The sequence below is a fragment of the Calypte anna genome, chromosome 3 (genome assembly GCF_003957555.1).
Source record: "Calypte anna isolate BGI_N300 chromosome 3, bCalAnn1_v1.p, whole genome shotgun sequence".
NCBI lineage: Eukaryota > Metazoa > Chordata > Aves > Apodiformes > Trochilidae > Calypte > Calypte anna.
Window position 1 is genome coordinate 38900117 of NC_044246.1, and position 19139 is coordinate 38919255.

General features: G+C 40.4%; 1 protein-coding gene across 1 annotated transcript; it reads left to right on the forward strand.

Annotated features, from left to right (window-relative positions):
* The first annotated feature begins 182 nt into the window (after window positions 1–182).
* On the forward strand, window positions 183–16220 carry MCM8 (minichromosome maintenance 8 homologous recombination repair factor). Its single transcript, XM_008504953.2, has 18 exons — window positions 183–297; window positions 465–539; window positions 1030–1112; window positions 1281–1430; window positions 2262–2365; window positions 4006–4204; window positions 5060–5145; window positions 6605–6756; window positions 7603–7801; window positions 8549–8579; window positions 8838–8978; window positions 10636–10777; window positions 11399–11594; window positions 11867–12080; window positions 13021–13230; window positions 13951–14027; window positions 14465–14654; window positions 15972–16220. Exons 1-18 carry the CDS (start codon window positions 183–185, stop codon window positions 16062–16064), a joined length of 2457 nt encoding a protein of 818 aa, XP_008503175.2. The 3' UTR covers window positions 16065–16220.
* The last annotated feature ends 2919 nt before the right edge of the window (window positions 16221–19139 follow it).

A 19139-nucleotide genomic window follows, 5' to 3' on the forward strand; every position in this document is an offset into this window, starting at 1 on the left:
GTCGCGGAGCGCTCGGTGCGCCGGTGAAGTTTCCTCTTCCCTTCTCTCGCCCCCCCTCCCCCCAACCCTGGCAAATAATGGTAGTTCAAGTTTAAATTTAAATAAAGTGTTTATTCGTTAAAATTTCCGTTTCTTTAGCCGGGGTTGCCGTCACGTCCCCAAGCTGGTGCCTGTGGAGGGAGATGAGTCGGGACCTCAGAGGTCGGGGATGTGCCCGGGGAAGAGGATTTCAGGGATGGCGAGGGGGATGGCGCGGCAGAGGTCAGAAGGTAGAGGTGAAAAGAATGCCTGAACCTGGTGAGTCAGCTCCTGTGCTTCTCCGTGCTTTCTGAAGCAGTAATGCTTTTATCTCTGAGATACCTAGTTGCTTCCCGGTTGCCAAAAGGATCATTGAGAGTAAAACTTGTTTTAGTATCTGTGTGGCTCTAGTCACAATTATATATTTTTTTTTTTTCTTTCTCTAGTAAAATCTCGACTAGTTCAATCAACGTTGGACCAGTTTATTCCCTATAAGGGCTGGAAACTTTATTTCTCTGAAGGTATTTTTAGAACAAAATTATATGTAGCAGGTATTTTATTCTCTTTTTTTTCCTGGAAGGGGTTATGAGTAAGAGGGGGTAAGTTCAACAGCAAGAAACTGAAATTCATATCTGCTATATGACAACATTAATACAGTAGAGTTTTTGGTCTGTAATATACTGTAATCTTTGTGGGCTCCAAAACTTGGAAAGGCATCTTAAAAGAGTGTTAAACATGATCTTTTTTAAACCTGTGCAATCAGTTGTGTAAAACCTGAAGTCTATCAAAAACTTGAACATACATGAGGCTGCCGTGCTTGTCCTATGTTATCTTAGGTAAAGTTCTGTTTTGTCACAAGTCTTACAACATTGCTGATATTCTTGATGTCTATTATTTTCCTCAGTTTTGGAATGCAGAAAGCTAGTGGAAAACAAATTGCCTGTTTGTGTTATTTTGTGAAATTGAATTAATTATTGTTATCAACTATTAATGCAATGTGTTTCTAATTAGCTTATGTTGACAAGTCTCCTTTTGTCCAGAAGACTCAAGCCTTTGAAAAGTTTTTCATGCAACGCATTGAGCTTTATGATAAGGTAAAAGCAAACCAAAACATCCCCCCCCCTCCCCAACCTCTTGTTGGTACAGTAATGTTACAGGTTTTATGTGTTTTCTCCATCATAGATATGAAATGTTTATGCTGTGGTTTGGGTGTGTTATGTTTATAATTTGAAATGTATTTAACAACTGAAAATGTTTCACAGGATGAAATAGAAAGAAAAGGAAGTATTCTCGTGGATTACAAGGAACTAATACAAGATAAAGAATTAAGTAAATCAATACCAAATATATCTACTGAATTAAGGGACATGCCTCATATAATACTGCACTGCATGGGTCTGGCAATTCACCAGGTAAATATGATGTTTCAACATTTGCAGCCATATACTTCACAATGTGAAAGAATCACTGGGATTTTAAGGCAATTTTGTTACAAAACTCAACTCTCTTTTTTTGTCTTACAGAAAGTTACTCTTAATTCAAAACTTCGATCTCTCCACTGTTTCTTTATAGGCTACAAAACTATTTTGCAAATGCTTTGGGTTTGGTGCATTTTGAAAATTCTTTGGGTTTGGTTCATTCTGCAAATACTTTGGGTTTGGTGCATTTTGCTTATTCATCGTCAAAGGAGTTGACTAAAACTAAGAATAGTTCTAACTTTTATTGACTCCTTAATAGGAGTTCCCATTTCTGCTTGGTTTTTTTTTTTGTGGCTTTGTTTTTTTAATGTACTGTGCTGTGTGTCAAACCTCATACAGCAGAACCGTGACTCTGGGTGGTGAGCAGAATTGGGTGGGTGAATGGTGAGCAGATCCAAGAATCCCTTGCTCTTCTGAATGCCTCTTAAAAGTAGCAATTGACTGCTTGTTGTTGAGAGGCAAGTTGTCAAATTTGTGCTTCAGTCAAACAAAACTCCACACACTGACAAGCATTAAGGATTACCCTGTGTGTTGTTTTTCCTTTTTTTCTCTTTAGTTAAAGAAAGGCAACTAATATGTTGATTTTTAAACTCCATTTGGAGCTTCGAACTTCAGAAGTGGAAAAACACTGTTTAGTGGGGAGTCACTGAGCAGCAGAGGGTTGTTTAGACTTCAGCAGGGAGCTTAACATTGAGGGGTAATAGGCAAACTTAGTAACAAATTGCGTCCATACTATATCCCTGTCTGCCTTTCTCTTCTGTGTAGGTGCTAACAAAGGACCTTGAAAGGCATGCTGCAGAGCTACAGGTGCAAGAAGGATTACCCCTTGATGGAGAACCTATAATAAATGTGCCTCTCATTCATGCTAGGTAATGGGTGTTGAGTCTTGGTGTTTTCAGGAGCGTGTATGCGCCTCTTGTCTAGTGGTTGTCAGTGTCCCTGTGTTGTGCTGAAGCCTTGCTTACTTAATTGAGAGACTTGACTCTGAAGCTGTTTCCAGAAAAGCAGGGTACACTTTGTTTTGTTTTGTCTTTCTTCTGTGTCAAGAGCTAAACTGTCACTGTGAAGAAAAAAAGCAAAATAAAAGCTGCTTATGAGTAGAACTACACCTCTATGACACACATATTAATTAAAAACAGATAAATATATTTAAATTTCTGCTGTTTAGTGGAAAATTGGGAAGGCATTATGATCTGGCCTTTGTTAGCAAAAGTCTGGTCTTCATAAAGAAGCTGATTTGGAAAGGGTCCACATCTGTCCCTCTCTATGATCCAGCACAGGCTGTTTCACGTCTGCCCTCCTGTGACAATTTGGGGAATACAAATCCACATTTTTACCCCACTGTGGTCCTCTCTCATGTGAACACAAGAAAGCATTATTTTATTGTGAGAGAGTTTGTGTGTTTTCCCTCTGCAAACTTACTCAAAACTCAACTGGGTGTGTAGCTGGGCAGGCTGCTCTAGCTGACCCTGCCTGAGCCTGAGGGTGGGACCAGAAAATCTCATGAGGCCCATTCCATTCTGTTCAGAGTTTGTTTTTCTGAACGTTTTGTCATCCCTGACAGGGTGCAGTGTATTGTACCCAATGACAGGTTCAAATGTCCTTGAAACATGCAAAACTCATGCTTCCTTTGGGCCACAAGCAAAACAAATCTTTGATCCTTTTGTGTTGCAAGTCTAAGCTCTGGTTTTAATCTGAAATAATTTGAAGAGATGCTTAGATATTACTATAAGGTAGTTTCTGTTGTATCACTATTCTCAGTTCTTTACAGGAGGAAGGTGTCACTATATAAAAAAAAACCGGTACAGCTGTCGAAGTATATGCACTTGGGAAAAATTAAATGTTATGCTGCTTTCTAGAACAGGAATCAAAGACTGTGCCACAGACAAAGTATTTTGAATCAGTGCTCTGGGTTACTGTTAATAATTGATGTGTAAACCTTTGTTGTCATTGGGTGCCGGACTTTCTTTATCTGATTTTTGGTAGGGTTTTTTTTTGTTGTTCTGCACGAGTCCCTTCACCAGCCAAAGGAGGGCAACCAGGCTGGTGAAGGGACTCGAGCACAGATCCTGTGAGGAGAGGCTGAGGGAGCTGGGGCTGTTCAGCCTGGAGAAGAGGCAGCTCAGGGGAGACCCCATCGCTCTCTACAACTCCCTGAAAGGAGGGTGTAGCCAGGTGGGGGTTGGTCTCTTTTGCCAGACGACATTCAATAAGACAAGAGGGCATGGTCTTAAGTTGTGCCAGGGGAAGTTTAGGTTGGATATTAGAAAGAATTTCTTTACGGAGAGGGTGATCAGGCATTGGAATGGGCTGCCCAGGGAAGTAGTGGATTCTCCGTCCCTGGAGATATTTAAAAAGAGACTGGATGTGGCACTCAGTGCCATAGTCTAGCAACCACAACGGTGGTTCAAGGGTTGGACTTGATGATCTCTGAGGTCCCTTCCAACCCAGCCAATTCTATGATTCTATGATAAGTATTTCAGATTATTAAAGCTTTGCTTTTGTGTAGGGTGTACAACTATGATCCGCTGACGCAGCTGAAAAACGTCCGAGCCAACTGCTATGGAAAATACATTGCCTTGCGTGGGACTGTTGTGCGTGTCAGTAACATTAAGCCTCTCTGCACCAAGCTAGCTTTTGTATGTGGCACATGTGGAGATGTTCAAGCTGTTTCTTTACCTGATGGAAAGTACACGCTTCCCACTAAGGTAAGGTCAAGCCACTTCATGCTTTTCTCTCATTGGTAGTGATTTGGCTAAAAGTAGCATCACTGGTATTAAAAAAATTGATGTATCTAATATGTAAAGCTAGATTAAACAACTCACACACTAGAAAAAAATAAGTGTACCATGCAGCTCTGGATTGCTCCATGCCCTTGTTAATGGAGAGAATTCTATCCTGCTGAAACAAGATAGAAACTCCCTCAAATCTAGAAAAAAATAAGTCTCTTTTAACTTCCCTTTCACTACTTTAAAAAACTGCCTTCAGCTTGCTGAGGTGTTCTGTATGTTTACATTGGGGGGTTTTGTGTGTTTTGTTTAGAGCTTTCTATTTTAATTTCACCATTTTTAAATCTGGATTTAAAAACTCATTAGACATAGGAAGGTGCTCAATTACTTTGTTACCTAATGCACTCAAGTGAAAAATATTATCTCCTCTGCAGCATCTGCAAGTAATAAAAGGACTCCAAACTAACCAAACAGCAACCAAATGAAAAACAAACAAAACCCCTACAAAAACACACCCCCCACCCTTTGCTCCCCCAGCCTAAACCTTAACCTCACCCTCAAACCAGTTCACCACAGGGATCATGCAGTTCAGCTGTATGTGCTCTGGAAACTGAAAGTCAGGGTTCAGGTGTCAGTGGTTGACAGCACTTGGTTAATTAAGTACATACTAATTTGTAATCATAATGTAACCAGCTTCTTTCCTGAAATGGTCTTAATGAATCACATTGCTTTGCTTGCTTTTTTTTTTGCTTTTTTTTTTTAACCAAATAAGGCAATTTCAAATTATCATTGTAAGATAATATCTGGAGTGAATTAGAATTACTGTTGTTGCAGTGCCTTGTTCCTGAGTGTCGAGGCCGATCCTTCACAGCTGACAGAAGCTCTCCTTTAACTACTACAGTGGACTGGCAGTCTGTTAAGTAAGCAAGTCTTCTCATTTTCTGCACAAAAATGTCTGTCTGCAGCAGAGCAGTCAAAAAGTGACAGAATGGTTCATTCCACATTACACTGAGTGATTTTTACATAATCTTTTGTGGCAAGCACTCTTCAAAGTTTGTTACAAAGCAGTTGTTTTAGTCAAGAATTAGTATACTTATGTTCAACCTACTCAGTGCAATAGCTTCTTGGGAATCCCTCCTACCACAACTGAGTTATTTGAAAAATGCTCAGTTTGTGTTCTTTGCAGCTCTTCTCAGTTTTTTTTAATTGTATCTATTAATTATTACTTTTAATGAGCTGTAAGTTGGCTAGAGAAGCTGTATTAAAAGACATTGTATGTGAATAGAAATTTAAAGGCTAAAGATCATCATCTTTTGAAGTGATGTTGTGTCTCCCAGTCCCTAAGGTACATTCAGTAAACAAAGTAGTGCTTCTCCTGCCCATTCACCTATTTTTGATGTCTAATCAGCAAGCAGGTGTGCCTAAAACTTGTGAGAGCTTTGTAACAGGGAACAAGTTACTCTTTCTACAGAAATTAATAATTTTAAAGTGTAGGAAGGTGGACGGTGGACCTGGTTTTGCTTGCTTCCATCCTACTATGTTCTATTAGCACTATAACCATCCTACTCCAGTCCCATAACACACTTTCAGAAGAGTTTGTGTTGTTTCTTGTCTGCCACGTCAGCTTTCTGAAGTAAGGCTGTCAGCTTGGAAAAAAGAGGACTCTGCATACTTTTCCCCCCTTTTCACATTCAGATTCTGTAAGTTCACATGCTTACCAGAAGTCTTACTGGGCCTAATGACATGTAAATGTGTTTTGTAAAAAAAATATTGCTGACAGCCTTGCCAGGAGCTCTAGAGGGTGCTGTTTATCAATGCTTCTGAAGAAAAGCTTGACTCAGCTTCAAGGAAAACTATCAGCCCCAGGAGTAGAGCCAAAACTGGAACCTTACAAAGAACTTGTTACTTGTTAGCCTTTTACAATTATACGGAGAGTGAGCTACTCTTCTTGTTATGGCCTGAGGAATTTCAGGCTTTGAGATGGTTAGAATGCCAATTAAGCATTCATCAGGGCTGTAATGTCTGACCTCTTAGTTTTTGTATGAGGTCCATTTCATGTACTGTACCTATTTCTATGTGAATATCATCATAAGTGCTAGAAAATCTGAATTTCAGCTTTTATTATTCTTTCTGGAGATCATAGTTATGGTTTTTTTTCTGGTGCTTATGCATAATATATACCCACTTATTGAAGTCTGCACTGAGTAAGTTTGTTTCTCCAAATTCAGCGGTGCTGTTTCTAGAGCTTATCAGGGCATTTCTGTCTCCCTTTTCAGCTTGGAAAGGATTGGTTAGAAGCATACAGCTGCAGGTCTTGAATGCCATTGTGGAACTGGAAATGTTAACTTGTGGAGCATATGCTCACCTTGTGTTTTGCAGGGTGCAGGAGCTCATGTCAGATGATCAGCGCGAAGCGGGCCGAATCCCTCGCACAATTGAGTGTGAGCTGGTTCAAGACCTTGTGGACAGCTGTGTCCCAGGAGATATGGTCACAATTACAGGGATAGTGAAAGTATCAAGCACAGAGGAAGGTAAATTACCCGAGAACACCTTTTCCCTAGGGTGGGGATTTTCCCAGTGATTACAAAAGAACAACAACCACCATCCCCCTTTGAGTTCTCAAAGTTGTAAACACATTAAGTGTATATATCTTCAGAAGTTCCCACAGTTTTATATCAATTAGTTATTTTGAAAAAGCCAGAAGCAGTGCCCTCCAAGAGGAGCACTGTCTGATGGCCACTAAATGAGAGGGGGTTTCACAGCCCACTGTCTTTTCCCTTGAACGTCCCCCAGGAAAACTGTCACACTGTTGTGAAAGAGTATTATCTTATTATCTTTTTTTTCCCAAAGTGAAGAAACGTGTTTCACACAGCTGAAATAGAATATATTGCAGGAATCATTTATTGCAGGACTCAATATATATATATAGGACTCATTTGCTGTGAGACTGTGTTTTCTGCTCAGTAATAACCAGAGTGTATAGAAAATCATATTTAATTCTTCTGCACAATGGATGTTTTTCCTCTAAATATTTAGTGGAAGCATTTTGTATTCAATTTATTAATGTAATAATTTAAAATTCCTTGAAAAAGCAACCTATTCTGGGAGGAAATTTTCTCAATGTACATATGCCCTCCTAGTGCAGTAAAATATTTTTTTGTGTACCTTCATGGAGGGAACCGAAAGAACAAATATAGCTATAACCCTGAACCCTTTGCATCAATTTTTTTTAATGCAGATGTTAAATTACTTAAACATTACCATTTTGCAGATATTGCACTTAATATTTCTGAATTATGCTATGCCATTTGTAAATAACATTAGTACTTAATGACAGAAAAAATTACTCCTTCATCCATTCTCAATTTTTTTAACAGGAGCTTCTAAAAACAAGAATGACAAGTGTATGTTCTTGTTGTACATTGAAGCAAATTCTGTCAGCAACTGCAAAGGACAAAAACCAAAGAATTTTGATGATGAGACTTTTCAAAGATCATTCATGGAGTTTTCACTTAAAGACCTCTATGCTGTTCAAGAAATTCAAGCTGAGGAAAATCTGTTCAGGCTCATTGTGAAGTAAGTTGTGTCAGAGGCCTAGACTAGGTCTAGGATTAGACTTCTATATCCACTTGACTGCCTTCAAACAGTTGTGGCAGCTAATCTTAAAGCTATGAAATGTCTACCACAGATATCAGAGATTTTACAGTCTTTAATGGACAAGGGGCTTGGGAGGAGGTGAAAATATTGCAATGGAAATGGTTGAACACTGGGAGGTATTTAAAGGATACAGAGAAGTTAAGAATAGAAAAAGCAATTAAGTAGTTAATTTTGCTCATCATTGAGCAAGTTCAGCTCAGAAGCTCTATTTGGTTCTCTGTCCTGCAGCAGGGGAAAGAAGTGTAAGAACTGAGCAGAGGATGTGGAAGACTCTCAGTTCAAACTGAAGAGTACTCTTTTAGCTGCAGTGTCCCTCAGGCTCTCCCAGGAGAGTAAAAGAACACAAAACTCTCACCTTTCAAAGGAGGGTTACAGGTAGTTGATTGACAGAGTGCACAAGCCATTGGGAAACTTCTTTTCCTCTGTGCTTCTGTATACTCAGATTAAAGGCTTTCCTTATTTCAAGCATCTGGAAATTATTATCTGAAAGTTTCAAGAAATTCTACGCTGCTGATTTAAACGTATTCTGTCAGAATATTCAGCAGCAGCTTACTGAACATTTTATGGTTATAGAGGTATTTTGTGATAATAGAGACAGAACAAGTGATTACTCAATAGTAATACAAGATTTGTATCTCACTTATGTCAGTGTTCTTTGTTTTTCAGCTCTCTTTGTCCTGCAATCTATGGCCATGAGGCAAGTAATTTAACAGTTCTGCTTGCAACTTCAGTTTGAAATGTTTATGCCACAATAAAGTCCTAAAGGATTTATAAAGCTTATCTGGGGTAGGGGCAAGGGGCAGGGGCTGTGTTTATAGTGACAGGGAAGTGGCAGCCTTGTATCCTTGTGTTTAGCTGTCCAGAGGGAAAGGGTTATTTCAGTGATTTCTGAGGAGCTGTCAGTGTAAGCTACCAGGATCAAATACTTATTAGCTGTTTGTATGTACCACTACAGATTGTAAAGGCAGGTTTGGCCCTGGCATTATTTGGAGGATGTCAGAAGTTTGTAGATGACAAGAACAGAATCCCGGTGAGAGGAGACCCACATGTTCTGGTTGTTGGAGATCCAGGATTGGGAAAAAGTCAAATGTTGCAAGTATGGTTTGATTTACTTCCATTCTCTGGTGGTATTTTTCTCTTATTTCTTTGCTTTTTGACTTCTTATAAGCATGATAGGGTAGCTGTGCTAACATCCAAGAGTTTTACTTGAGCCTGGCTCTAGCTATCTTTTTAGGTAGCATGCCTGAAATATAGGATAGTACCCAAAGGGGTACTGTCCTGCTGACCTCTCCTTCCAGGGAGCCTTGCAGAAGGGATCCAGCCTGTTAAAACTCTTACCAGTTCAAGTATAATTGGTCAAACCTGTGAGCTTTCAAGTACAGGCTTGCTGTCCTGTCCTTATATAGTTGTTTGGGTCTTTTTTTCCCACCAGCCCTTTTCCCTGGTGAGGAGTTCCAGTCCTTCCTATCTTCATTTAGCTGATCCATTGTCAAATGAAATAAGTACACTTTTGGAACTAATGCAGATTTAAATACTATGCCACTTACCTTCTGGAATTTTTACTTCCGTTCTCTTTTACCCTACTTCTGTGTTGCTAGCAGAGAGATCTTGGATTTTTGGGAAAAGCATTTGGGTTTTAGTCTTGGTGGGCATTTCTGTATGACGGACAAAACCAGTTTAGTAAAGGAATCTGTAGTGTGGACAATATTATGTTAACCATACTCCATGTTAACCAACCCCAATATGATGTTAAACTATGCAATAATTTAACTAAAGTGATGTATTTGTACGCAAGCATCTCAGCAAACAATTTTTACTTATTTTTTCATTCACTGAGGACTCTTTTGATAACACAGTAAATAATTTTTTTTTCACATGATTACTAGATAACAGAATGTCATTCAAGAAAAGACAATAATCTGTTTGTTCCTCAAATAAGTTGTAGGGAAAAAAAAATCCCAAGGAGAAAACCAAAGCTAAGTAGGAAACAAGGTTTCTTTGTTTGTTTGTTTTTTCTTCAGTACTCACTGCCTGTCACATGTCCAGTACTGAACCAAATATGCTCTGAGTGCTACCTATCAACTGAAACAGATTAATTATTAAGAGATAATTATTAAAAGATAATTATTAAAAGATAATTATTAAAAGATAATTATTAAAAGATAATTATAAAGATAAAAGATAAACTATAGATAATTACTGGGAAAATACAGTTGTAACTATTTTAGGTAAATTTATCTGCAGCATGTCTATGTTCAAGCTTACCACGCTTTGCTTTTCTAGTTCATATTTCAAATTGTAGTCTGCTTTCTGGATACGAGAAGCATGGAAAAGAGTAGGGCTATCCTTTTTCCCCTAGCTGTGGGGAGCTTTCTCTGAAGCAGCACATGTTGTGCACCTAGGACAACGTATTGGTCTAAATACATCCTGGGGTCTGAAGATACAGAAACTATATAATTGCAGTTCTGTGATGCATAGCATATTCCCAAGTATTTTGACGTATTTTCAAAGGTAGGTGTTGTTCCCAGTGTCCTAACAGTTTTGAAAACACAGTAGACTGTGCTGCAAGGATTGCAGCCCAAGTTATTCCTACTGCTTTGCAGAAGTACGTCCCTAGAAGTTATAACTTTACTCTTGGGCCACGCTAAGTAGAAAGAAACAAATATGGGTTTACTTTGAAATGTTTCTCCAGAATAAGACTTGTGGAAGTCTTAACCCTGGGGAAATAAAAAAGCATTTTTTTTCTCTTCTAGGCAGTGTGTAATGTTGCTCCTCGAGGTGTGTATGTTTGTGGCAATACTTCCACCAGCTCTGGCCTGACCGTGACGCTTTCTAGAGATGGCACTTCTGGAGATTTTGCCTTGGAAGCTGGTGCTTTAGTTCTTGGAGATCAAGGTAATACATGTAATGCTACAGGTTTTGTATCACCGTATATGGGAGGGAGGGATGTGTGTGCTGCTGAGTCTGAAGATAAACTGCAGTGCTTCTGTAACCGTGGACTAAAAATGTAAACCCTGGGAAGTTCTGAGCGTCTCCAGTGACTTACCTGGAGGTGGTTCCTGCTTTCCTAGGGCTTAGGATGTGCATGAAAGTGGAGTTCTGCAATTCATATGCCAGCCTTACTTAATGTGTCAAAGAGCTAGGATTCTCTTGTTGATAAATCTCTACTTAATGGCAGATGCTGGACTCCTACTGTTTTTAGAAAAATTACTGGCTTATGGGATTTCTTGTCTCTTTCTATTTTTAAGAAGCTTTTTGAGCTCTTAATGTGTCGTGAAGACACTGCTGCTGTGAGCCAGGCCAGCTTTAGAGTTGTTCAGCTGCAGCAGCAATGAAAACAAACCTTGCTGAAACAGAGACTTGGTCTGATGTCTCCTGCACTTCCTAAGACTTTTGTTTGGACTTCTGATGGATTGTAACATACAGTCTACCAGATTATACAATCAGCACTGGGCTGTAGCATACACTTGTCCATCAGTCAGTGTGTTTTCTAAGTCTTGTGTTAATTGCTTCCAGGTATTTGTGGAATAGATGAGTTTGACAAGATGGGAAACCAGCATCAGGCTTTGTTGGAAGCCATGGAGCAGCAAAGCATCAGCCTTGCCAAGGCTGGTATCGTTTGCAGTTTGCCGGCTCGCACATCTATTGTTGCTGCAGCAAACCCAGTTGGAGGACATTACAATAAAGCCAAAACGGTGTCTGAGAACTTAAAGTGAGCACTTTCTGAAATGCTGCTTATATAGTTCACATTGAGGAGTAGATGCTCTGGCAGTTTTGTATTTATATATAATTGCTTTTTAGTTTTCTGGATCTTAAGCACAAGCACTGTAATAATTTTCCATGGCTTTTGAGAGAAAAATTGCTGTTTTATTTTATTCTGAATGGCATAGGAGGTTTTTCTAAGTGTCTTTCAAGTGGAGTAGAGTTGCTGTAATTTTTTCCACTTTTTAATTTTTTTATGTGGTTTTCTTGTCTTTCCTCTAGAATGGGGAGTGCCTTGCTGTCGAGGTTTGACCTGGTTTTCATTTTGCTGGACACCCCAAATGAAGACCATGATCACCTGCTGTCTGAGCATGTGATGGCCATCCGGGCTGGGAAGCAGGCAGCATGCAGCAGCGCTGTTGTCACCCGTACCAGCTCACAGGATCACTCTGTCCTCCAGGTTGTTTCAGATCGACCACTGCTTGAAAGGCTGAAGGTAGGACCTGTCCTCTGGCTGTTGCTGTGCTCCTTCTGGTAGCGTTCCTTGCCTTGGGTCCTGGCACCACTGACCCCACTCCCATTGATAATTGGCTCTGAATCAGAGGAAGCATTAAAGGCTCCATCTAACAGTTTCTACCAATTGCCTGTTGTAGCTAACATTACCCACCCTTCTGCAGCTGCTAGAGATGTGTCTCAGGCCATCATCCTCTCCACACAGAAGAGAATTTACTAGCTGAGCTGGGTTCTTTTTCAGGTACAGGAGTGAGGAGACACCTAGCTTAAGGTGCTCCAAAGCAAAATTGTTGTGTTAGTTAAGTGAATAAAAAGCAACAGAGGTAGACTGGATACAATAACTTGAGATAACACGATGTGCTGGGAAGTGTTGAATGTGAATAAAGCAGTGTGTAAAGAAATCCTTGGGCATATGCAACTCATGACAGACTTGGGGTTCATAGGAGAGGAAGCATATTTCTTCTTAAATTTATGTGATCAGTTTGAGGGCTCATACTATCAAATGCCAGGTCTTTGGAGAAGTATCCCTTACTGGAGCTAAAGCCATGTGCTTTTGGAAATGTGTTATCAGCCATGATGGTTTCATTTTCTGTGGAACTGTATGTTATCACAATTGGGAAACTGGATTTTCTCTTTGAAGAAATGATTTAACTACATTAAAAATTCTATTTGGTGCTTTTTATCTTATGCTTGCTGCTTGCAAATGAGAAGTTTCATCTGCTTTTTCTGAAATGGCCAAGCATGTTTAATGATATGTCTAAGCATATCGGATGGATTCTTTTCAGTACATGCTTCAATATACCAAGCACTGAGTCTTTACAGTGAAGATTTCACCAGATAAAGCATGGAAGATGAAGATTTCTGTTAAAATTTGCATTGTACAGGATTCTGACAGAAAACTAAGCTCTTTGTAATTGGCTTAGATCTTACCAGGAGAAAACTTTGATGCCATTCCACACCAGCTGTTGAGGAAGTATGTTGGATATGCTCGGCAGTACGTTCACCCAAATTTATCTCCAGAAGCTGCTCAGGTCCTCCAGGAATTCTACCTTGAGCTCCGAAAACAGAACCAAGGAGCAGACAGCACACCAATCACCACCAGGCAGCTAGAGTCACTGATCCGACTTACAGAGGTAAATACAAGCTGTGATACTTAAGGGCTTGAAAACAGAGATTATTCCTATGCTATTACTGGTATCCTATAATTTTTGATGTCTTATTCACTGCTATGCTTTTTTTGTGTTTCAGTACAGTTTCAGTATACTTCATTTCCTCTGGCTCCCTCTATGAGGACACACATCTCTATTTAAATTTCCAGTTTGCTGTGTTAAAAAAAACAACAAAAAAAACCCCCAAAACCCCCCCAGAAAAACAAAAAAAAACCCCCCCACAAAACCAGATAAAGTGAGAATATAGAATACTTAGAAATGCTTAAGAGCTGTTATTGCTTAAAGCCTGTTACAAAGTAAAACACCCTTGAGGGGATGGGAAGAGAATATAATCACATTTTCCCAAAATGAGAAAAAGTAGGGGAAGGCAGGAGCATACTGCTGCTCATTTTGACCTTGAACCACTGCTGTTTTCACAAACACTGTACCTTAATAGCACAGTTTATCTGCTTTCTACCAAGAATACACTGTTAAAAAGCAAATAAACTCCAAGCTTCGGGCTAGTAATGTGGGAGATGACATTGAAATGCTATCAAAAAAATAGCAGAATATTCACCAAAATCTTGTAAGCACAGGTTCTGTCTCTGCTCCTAAAATCTTTGCCTTTCATAAGGTGATTCTAGCCTATTTTAACATCAGCTATACTATATCTTAAATTTACCTTTATGGGTTTTTTGTTTTAAGGCAAGATCAAGACTGGAATTAAGGGAGAAATCTACCAAGGAAGATGCTGAGGATGTAATAGAAATAATGAAATATAGGTAATACACACTTCTTTACAAATAAATCATCACGATGCTGTGCCAATCACACCAATGCTTTTTTTTAATATAGATATGCAACCACAGTGAAGAAATTACCTTGGGAATTTAGGCCCATGATACCAATATTCAAATTTGTTACATCTTTAAAAACTGTGATCACTGGGACCTTTGAGTTGTACAGTAATTTAGATAGGAGGCCCTGCCAAAGATTTTGTTTTGTTTTTCCCTTGTATGATTCCTCTCTGTTGTGGTTGAACAATTTAAATTCAGAAATTATGTGGGCAGATCCTTAGTTTAAATTCCCTAGATAGTGATTTTCTTAATAGGGCATGGTTTCTGATGTGGATTCAGAGAATTTAATTGCTCAAGCAGTTATGTTTCAGGAAGCAAATGAATGCACTCTTGTTTTTACCTCCTCTTGATCTTCTCTTTAGCATGCTGGGAACCTACTCAGATGAGTTTGGAAAACTGGACTTTGAACGTTCACAGCATGGGTCTGGGATGAGCAATCGGTCACAAGCAAAAAGATTTGTGTCTGCCCTTAACAGTATTGCAGAGAGAACTTACAACAACCTCTTTGACTTGCAACAGCTTCGACAGATTGCCAAGGAGCTACAAATACGAGTAAGTCTGGAAATCAGGCATTCCTTCACCAGTAACCTACAGGACCAGTCAAAATTACCTTTTGGAAAATGGGAATTGGAAAAGGCACATCTTTTGCGCCTCTCTGCAGTGAACAGAAATAAGCAGCAATGGCTGCTTCTAGGCTGAAGATTCTTCCTGAGCTGCCTTTGTTCATAAGCTTTACTAGTCTTACTAGCTGTTTGGCAGTAACAACAACTTGCCACTAGAAAGAACTGATTCTGCTTCTGAAGCTCATCCCTCACAAGATTCTGCTTTGTTTTATGAAAGGCATTTTTAATTTCAGTGCACCTGACTTCCTCTGGCTCCCTGGGGAACACACCTATTTTAATTTCCAAATTTAGGCTGTTGTGGTGTCTGTGTTCTGTTTCAGCAGCTCAGTGACATATCTGCTTGGCCTTCTCTGGCCCGAATAGGCCTTTTGGGTTTTCATTACTGCTTCAAGCATCCTGATGTTGTAACTTGATAGGAATATTAAAGAGGACACATGGCCACAAGTGTGTTTTACCCTGCAAGGGATTTTCATTCTGTACTTGTGGGTGAGTTCTGACAGACAAAAGTTCTGCCAGCTAATTCTGCTTCTTGCTGCATGATAAAAACCTTTCAATGCCAATTTAAAATTGGATTTCGGTGTAATGAGTGAAAAGTAGTGATAATGACTTTGTGGAAGTTACTACGAGCAATAATACTGTTGTTCTTGTTACCTGGTTACCCTCCTTTCACCTGCTGGGACAAGATGTCTTCTGCTTCAGAACTTGTGCAAATGTTGACTGTACATAAATTTGGATTAGGCATAGATCCTGTCTGACAGAACATGTTACGCCAGATCTCTTCTCACATAAGCATTCATTAATTCATTGACTAGCTGCTTAAAACTAATTCAATTAATTCTACTTTTCCCTTCATATATAGAATATGTTTTGCCCATTCAGGGCTCTACGCTTGTATGAAGTGCTTTGAAATCAGCGAGAGTTATAGAAATCAGACTTCCCTCTGGCAGACACTTGCGTTTCAGAACTTAGATTTACGCATAGGTTACTTTGTATACTTTGCGAAGCTCATAAAGAGGTGAACACTTGTTCTATGCAACACCAAAGTAAAAGCAGCCTATAAGAAAAGCACACAAGGGTGCAGCTGCCTGTATGCCACGTCCTAGTAGGTCAACCATTTCCTAAGGAAACCAATCTATTTGGAGCTGAGTTTATGTCACAGAGTTCTTATCAACTGCTTTTGTTTGACAGATTAAAAAGTCATACTTCGAATTTAACATTTATTTTCGCCTTTCCTTTCTTTTCCCAGGTAGCTGATTTCGAAGGCTTTATTGGATCCCTAAACGATCAGGGTTATCTTCTGAAAAAAGGCCCACGAGTTTACCAGCTTCAGACGATGTGAAAAGAGCCGCTGTGATAACCTTCCTTGAGAGCCCTTTGTTGTTACACCTGGGCTGGGCGGATGGGCTGGCAGCAGCACGGAGTGTTGAGCTGCAGCTCAGCAGTCAGTGCACTGCTGCCTCCCGAGGTGTGAGAATCCCTTGGGGAAACCCGCAGTGCCCGCGGGCTTCTTTTAAGCTGCCACAGAATGAGCAACACGTGGTGGGTGTTGCTGCTTCTGATTCATCCTGTGAGCCTGCTGGCCCCACAGGGACTCTGTAACAGACTTCCTGGAGGAGTGGAAGGTGTGTTTTATATTGACATTATCACAGTGCAATAACAGATTTGACTTCCAAACGTAGTGATGTAGGATCTGCGAATGTAAAGCTAGAAATCTCTCATGAAAGAATAATGAGTTGTGTTTTTAGCACTGTAGTCAATATGAGGAGTTTGAAGTATAGAAGCTTCAACAGAATCTTCGAAGTTGGGAACCTTCAGGTTGATGCGAGAGTTTTGTAGCTGTGAGAAGTGATACCTTGTTGAAACTGACAATTTTCTGTTTTGCAGTTCTGTATTTATTAGTCTTTATAGCTGAGGTTTTATTTCAAATGCAAGTGTGATTTAAGAAAATATCCTTATTACAATATTTAATTTGTGAAATAGGAATTTGATTTTATTTATATATTTAATTAAACATCTATATGAGAAATCTGTGATTTTGCTCAAGAGTATTTATACAGTAACAGTGAAAACTGGTGTGGCTGCTAGTGACTGTTACACGAATATGATATGTATGATTCTGTGTAACTCTGTTCCTGCCACAGAAGATTGTATGTTCCACAAGTGTTGAATATTTCCTGACTTTTCTGAAATCAGATTTGTGGGCTGGTGCAATAAAATGGCCAAGGAGAAGTTTTTTAAAAGAAGTATTTAAAAAACCCAAACAAATAGGACCACCACCAATTTTTGGAAAAAAATAATTGTAGAGTGCATTGCTGATACTTCTCTCTTCCTTTTTTATTTCTAACATATGATAAGATACATGTATTGTAAGGTAAGATAAACTTCATTACTTCATTATTTTTGCCTTTTTTTAAGCTGATGTACGATATGCTTCTGTAGCAGTTTTTGTATGAAAATCCAAGCTTTACAGATGTGAAAGAACAGTAAATTGCTCCACACTGCTTCCGTATGAATCTATTTCAAAACACTTAAAACTGAAAACTAGTTTGACAGATGAGAGACTTACTACATACAGCTGTAGCTTCTTTTGTCTTAAGTGGCAAGCAGTATGTAGCTTCTTTTAAGTGGCAAGCAGTATGCTCTTCCCAGATTGGGGTTTTTTGTTTGTTTTTCCTTCTTTAAATGGCATGAACTGTCAGTCAGTGTGAGCATACATTATTTGTCATCTTGCCCTGGAGCCACTGACATTTAAGCAGCAGAGATACACCTTGCAAATTGGGAGTTAATCCTGCAGGAGGAGGCAATCTACTGCATCAACCAATGGGAAGTAGGTGTTAGACTTATTATACTTCTTTTAGTTTTTTGGTTTGTGGTTTTGTTTTTTTTTTTTTTTTTTTACCTTTGCCAATAGATTACTGCGGTGTTTGGCTTTTCTGTTTTGCTTTCCATGTGTAAGAAATCCCTCCGCGTTCTCATACTTCACAAACTCACGCGATATAACCAGGACATAAGGTTATATATGCAGAGGATAGAACTGGAAGTCCAGAAGCAGGGTTCCACCTCCCTTTCTCTGGAATTCTGGGGACACAGAATGACAGCAATGGAAAGGACCTGGTGCCACTGCTCAAGTGAACCACGTGCCCAGACCCACGTCCACTTGAACTTTTAGTATCTCCTCAGCAAGAGCATCTATAAGCTGCTCTGCAGAGGCACTTTGCAGTTGTTGATTATCCCAACCCAGCTGTATGACTTTGCACTTCTTGTTGAGCTTCCTGAGGTCCCTCTCACCCCAATTATCATCCCTGGTGAGGTCCCTCTGACTGGCACCGTGACCCTGTGGTTTATGAGTCTCTCATCCAGCTTTTGTACCACCTGTGCTGCTGCCACACCCTGCCTTGGGGCCCAGATCTGATGCTTCTACTCCAGCTTTCACCCATCCCGCAGTTAAAAACCAAAAGGGAGGGGAAAAGCAACTGCATCTAATTTGATATGTGGTAAAGGAATTAAAAAATGAACAAGCACACATGCATTTTAGGTCGTTTTTCTTGATTCTTTGAAAAATAGGTGGCAGCAGCAGTTACACATTCTACATACGATCAGTTGTTTGTTTGTTGTTTTTTTTTTCTGGATTTTTGGCTGTTCTGGGTTTTTTTTAAAGCCTCCCTTTTGTTTTGCCAGTTATTGACTGTGGGTAAAAATGCAGGTGATTGAACACCGAGGTAGTCAAGTCTCAGCTGTGTGATAAACCGGTGTCAGAAATAGGAAAACTAACAACGCCTGAGTGTTAGGGAAGGTGGGTGGGAGCAAGACTCAGGAGCAAAGAAACGACTGCACCTCAAGAAGTAAATTCTTCTTTCTCCTCGAGCTAAAGTAAACGTGGGCGAAGAGCAAGAACCACGAATAACAGCCTACTTCGATCCTATGAGAAGCCACTTAAGGTAAAGCAAAGCCTCGCCTCCCTCCTTCCCTTAAGGGCTTCTAAGAGAAGAGCTGGGAACAAACAAGGAGGGGGGGTGACCGCGGCCAGCCGCCCGCCATGCCGCCATGGACACCGTAGCCCACTCCCGGGGGCCCTCGGGAGAGAGCCTCTGCCGGCAGGTAGGCCGGAAAACGGCGGAAAAGCGATCCTTCCCCATCCCCTCCGTCTTTCTCCTCACAGATGGGGTTTACTCTATAATTCTGCCACGGGGCCCGCAGCAGGTAGCACCCTGCCGTAAAGCGCGCTGCCCTGCGGAGAGGGGGCTGCCGTAAAGCGACGCAAAAAAGTCGCACGTCCCCCCCACCCCTCGCCGCACAGCGCACACCCCGCCGTTCGTACCCTGTCCCCGAGCCCCCGCCAGTCTGCCCGGGCTGTGGATGGCGGTGCCGGCGGCAAGCCGCTCGCTCCGGCGGGCAGGGCCGCAGCGCGCGTAGG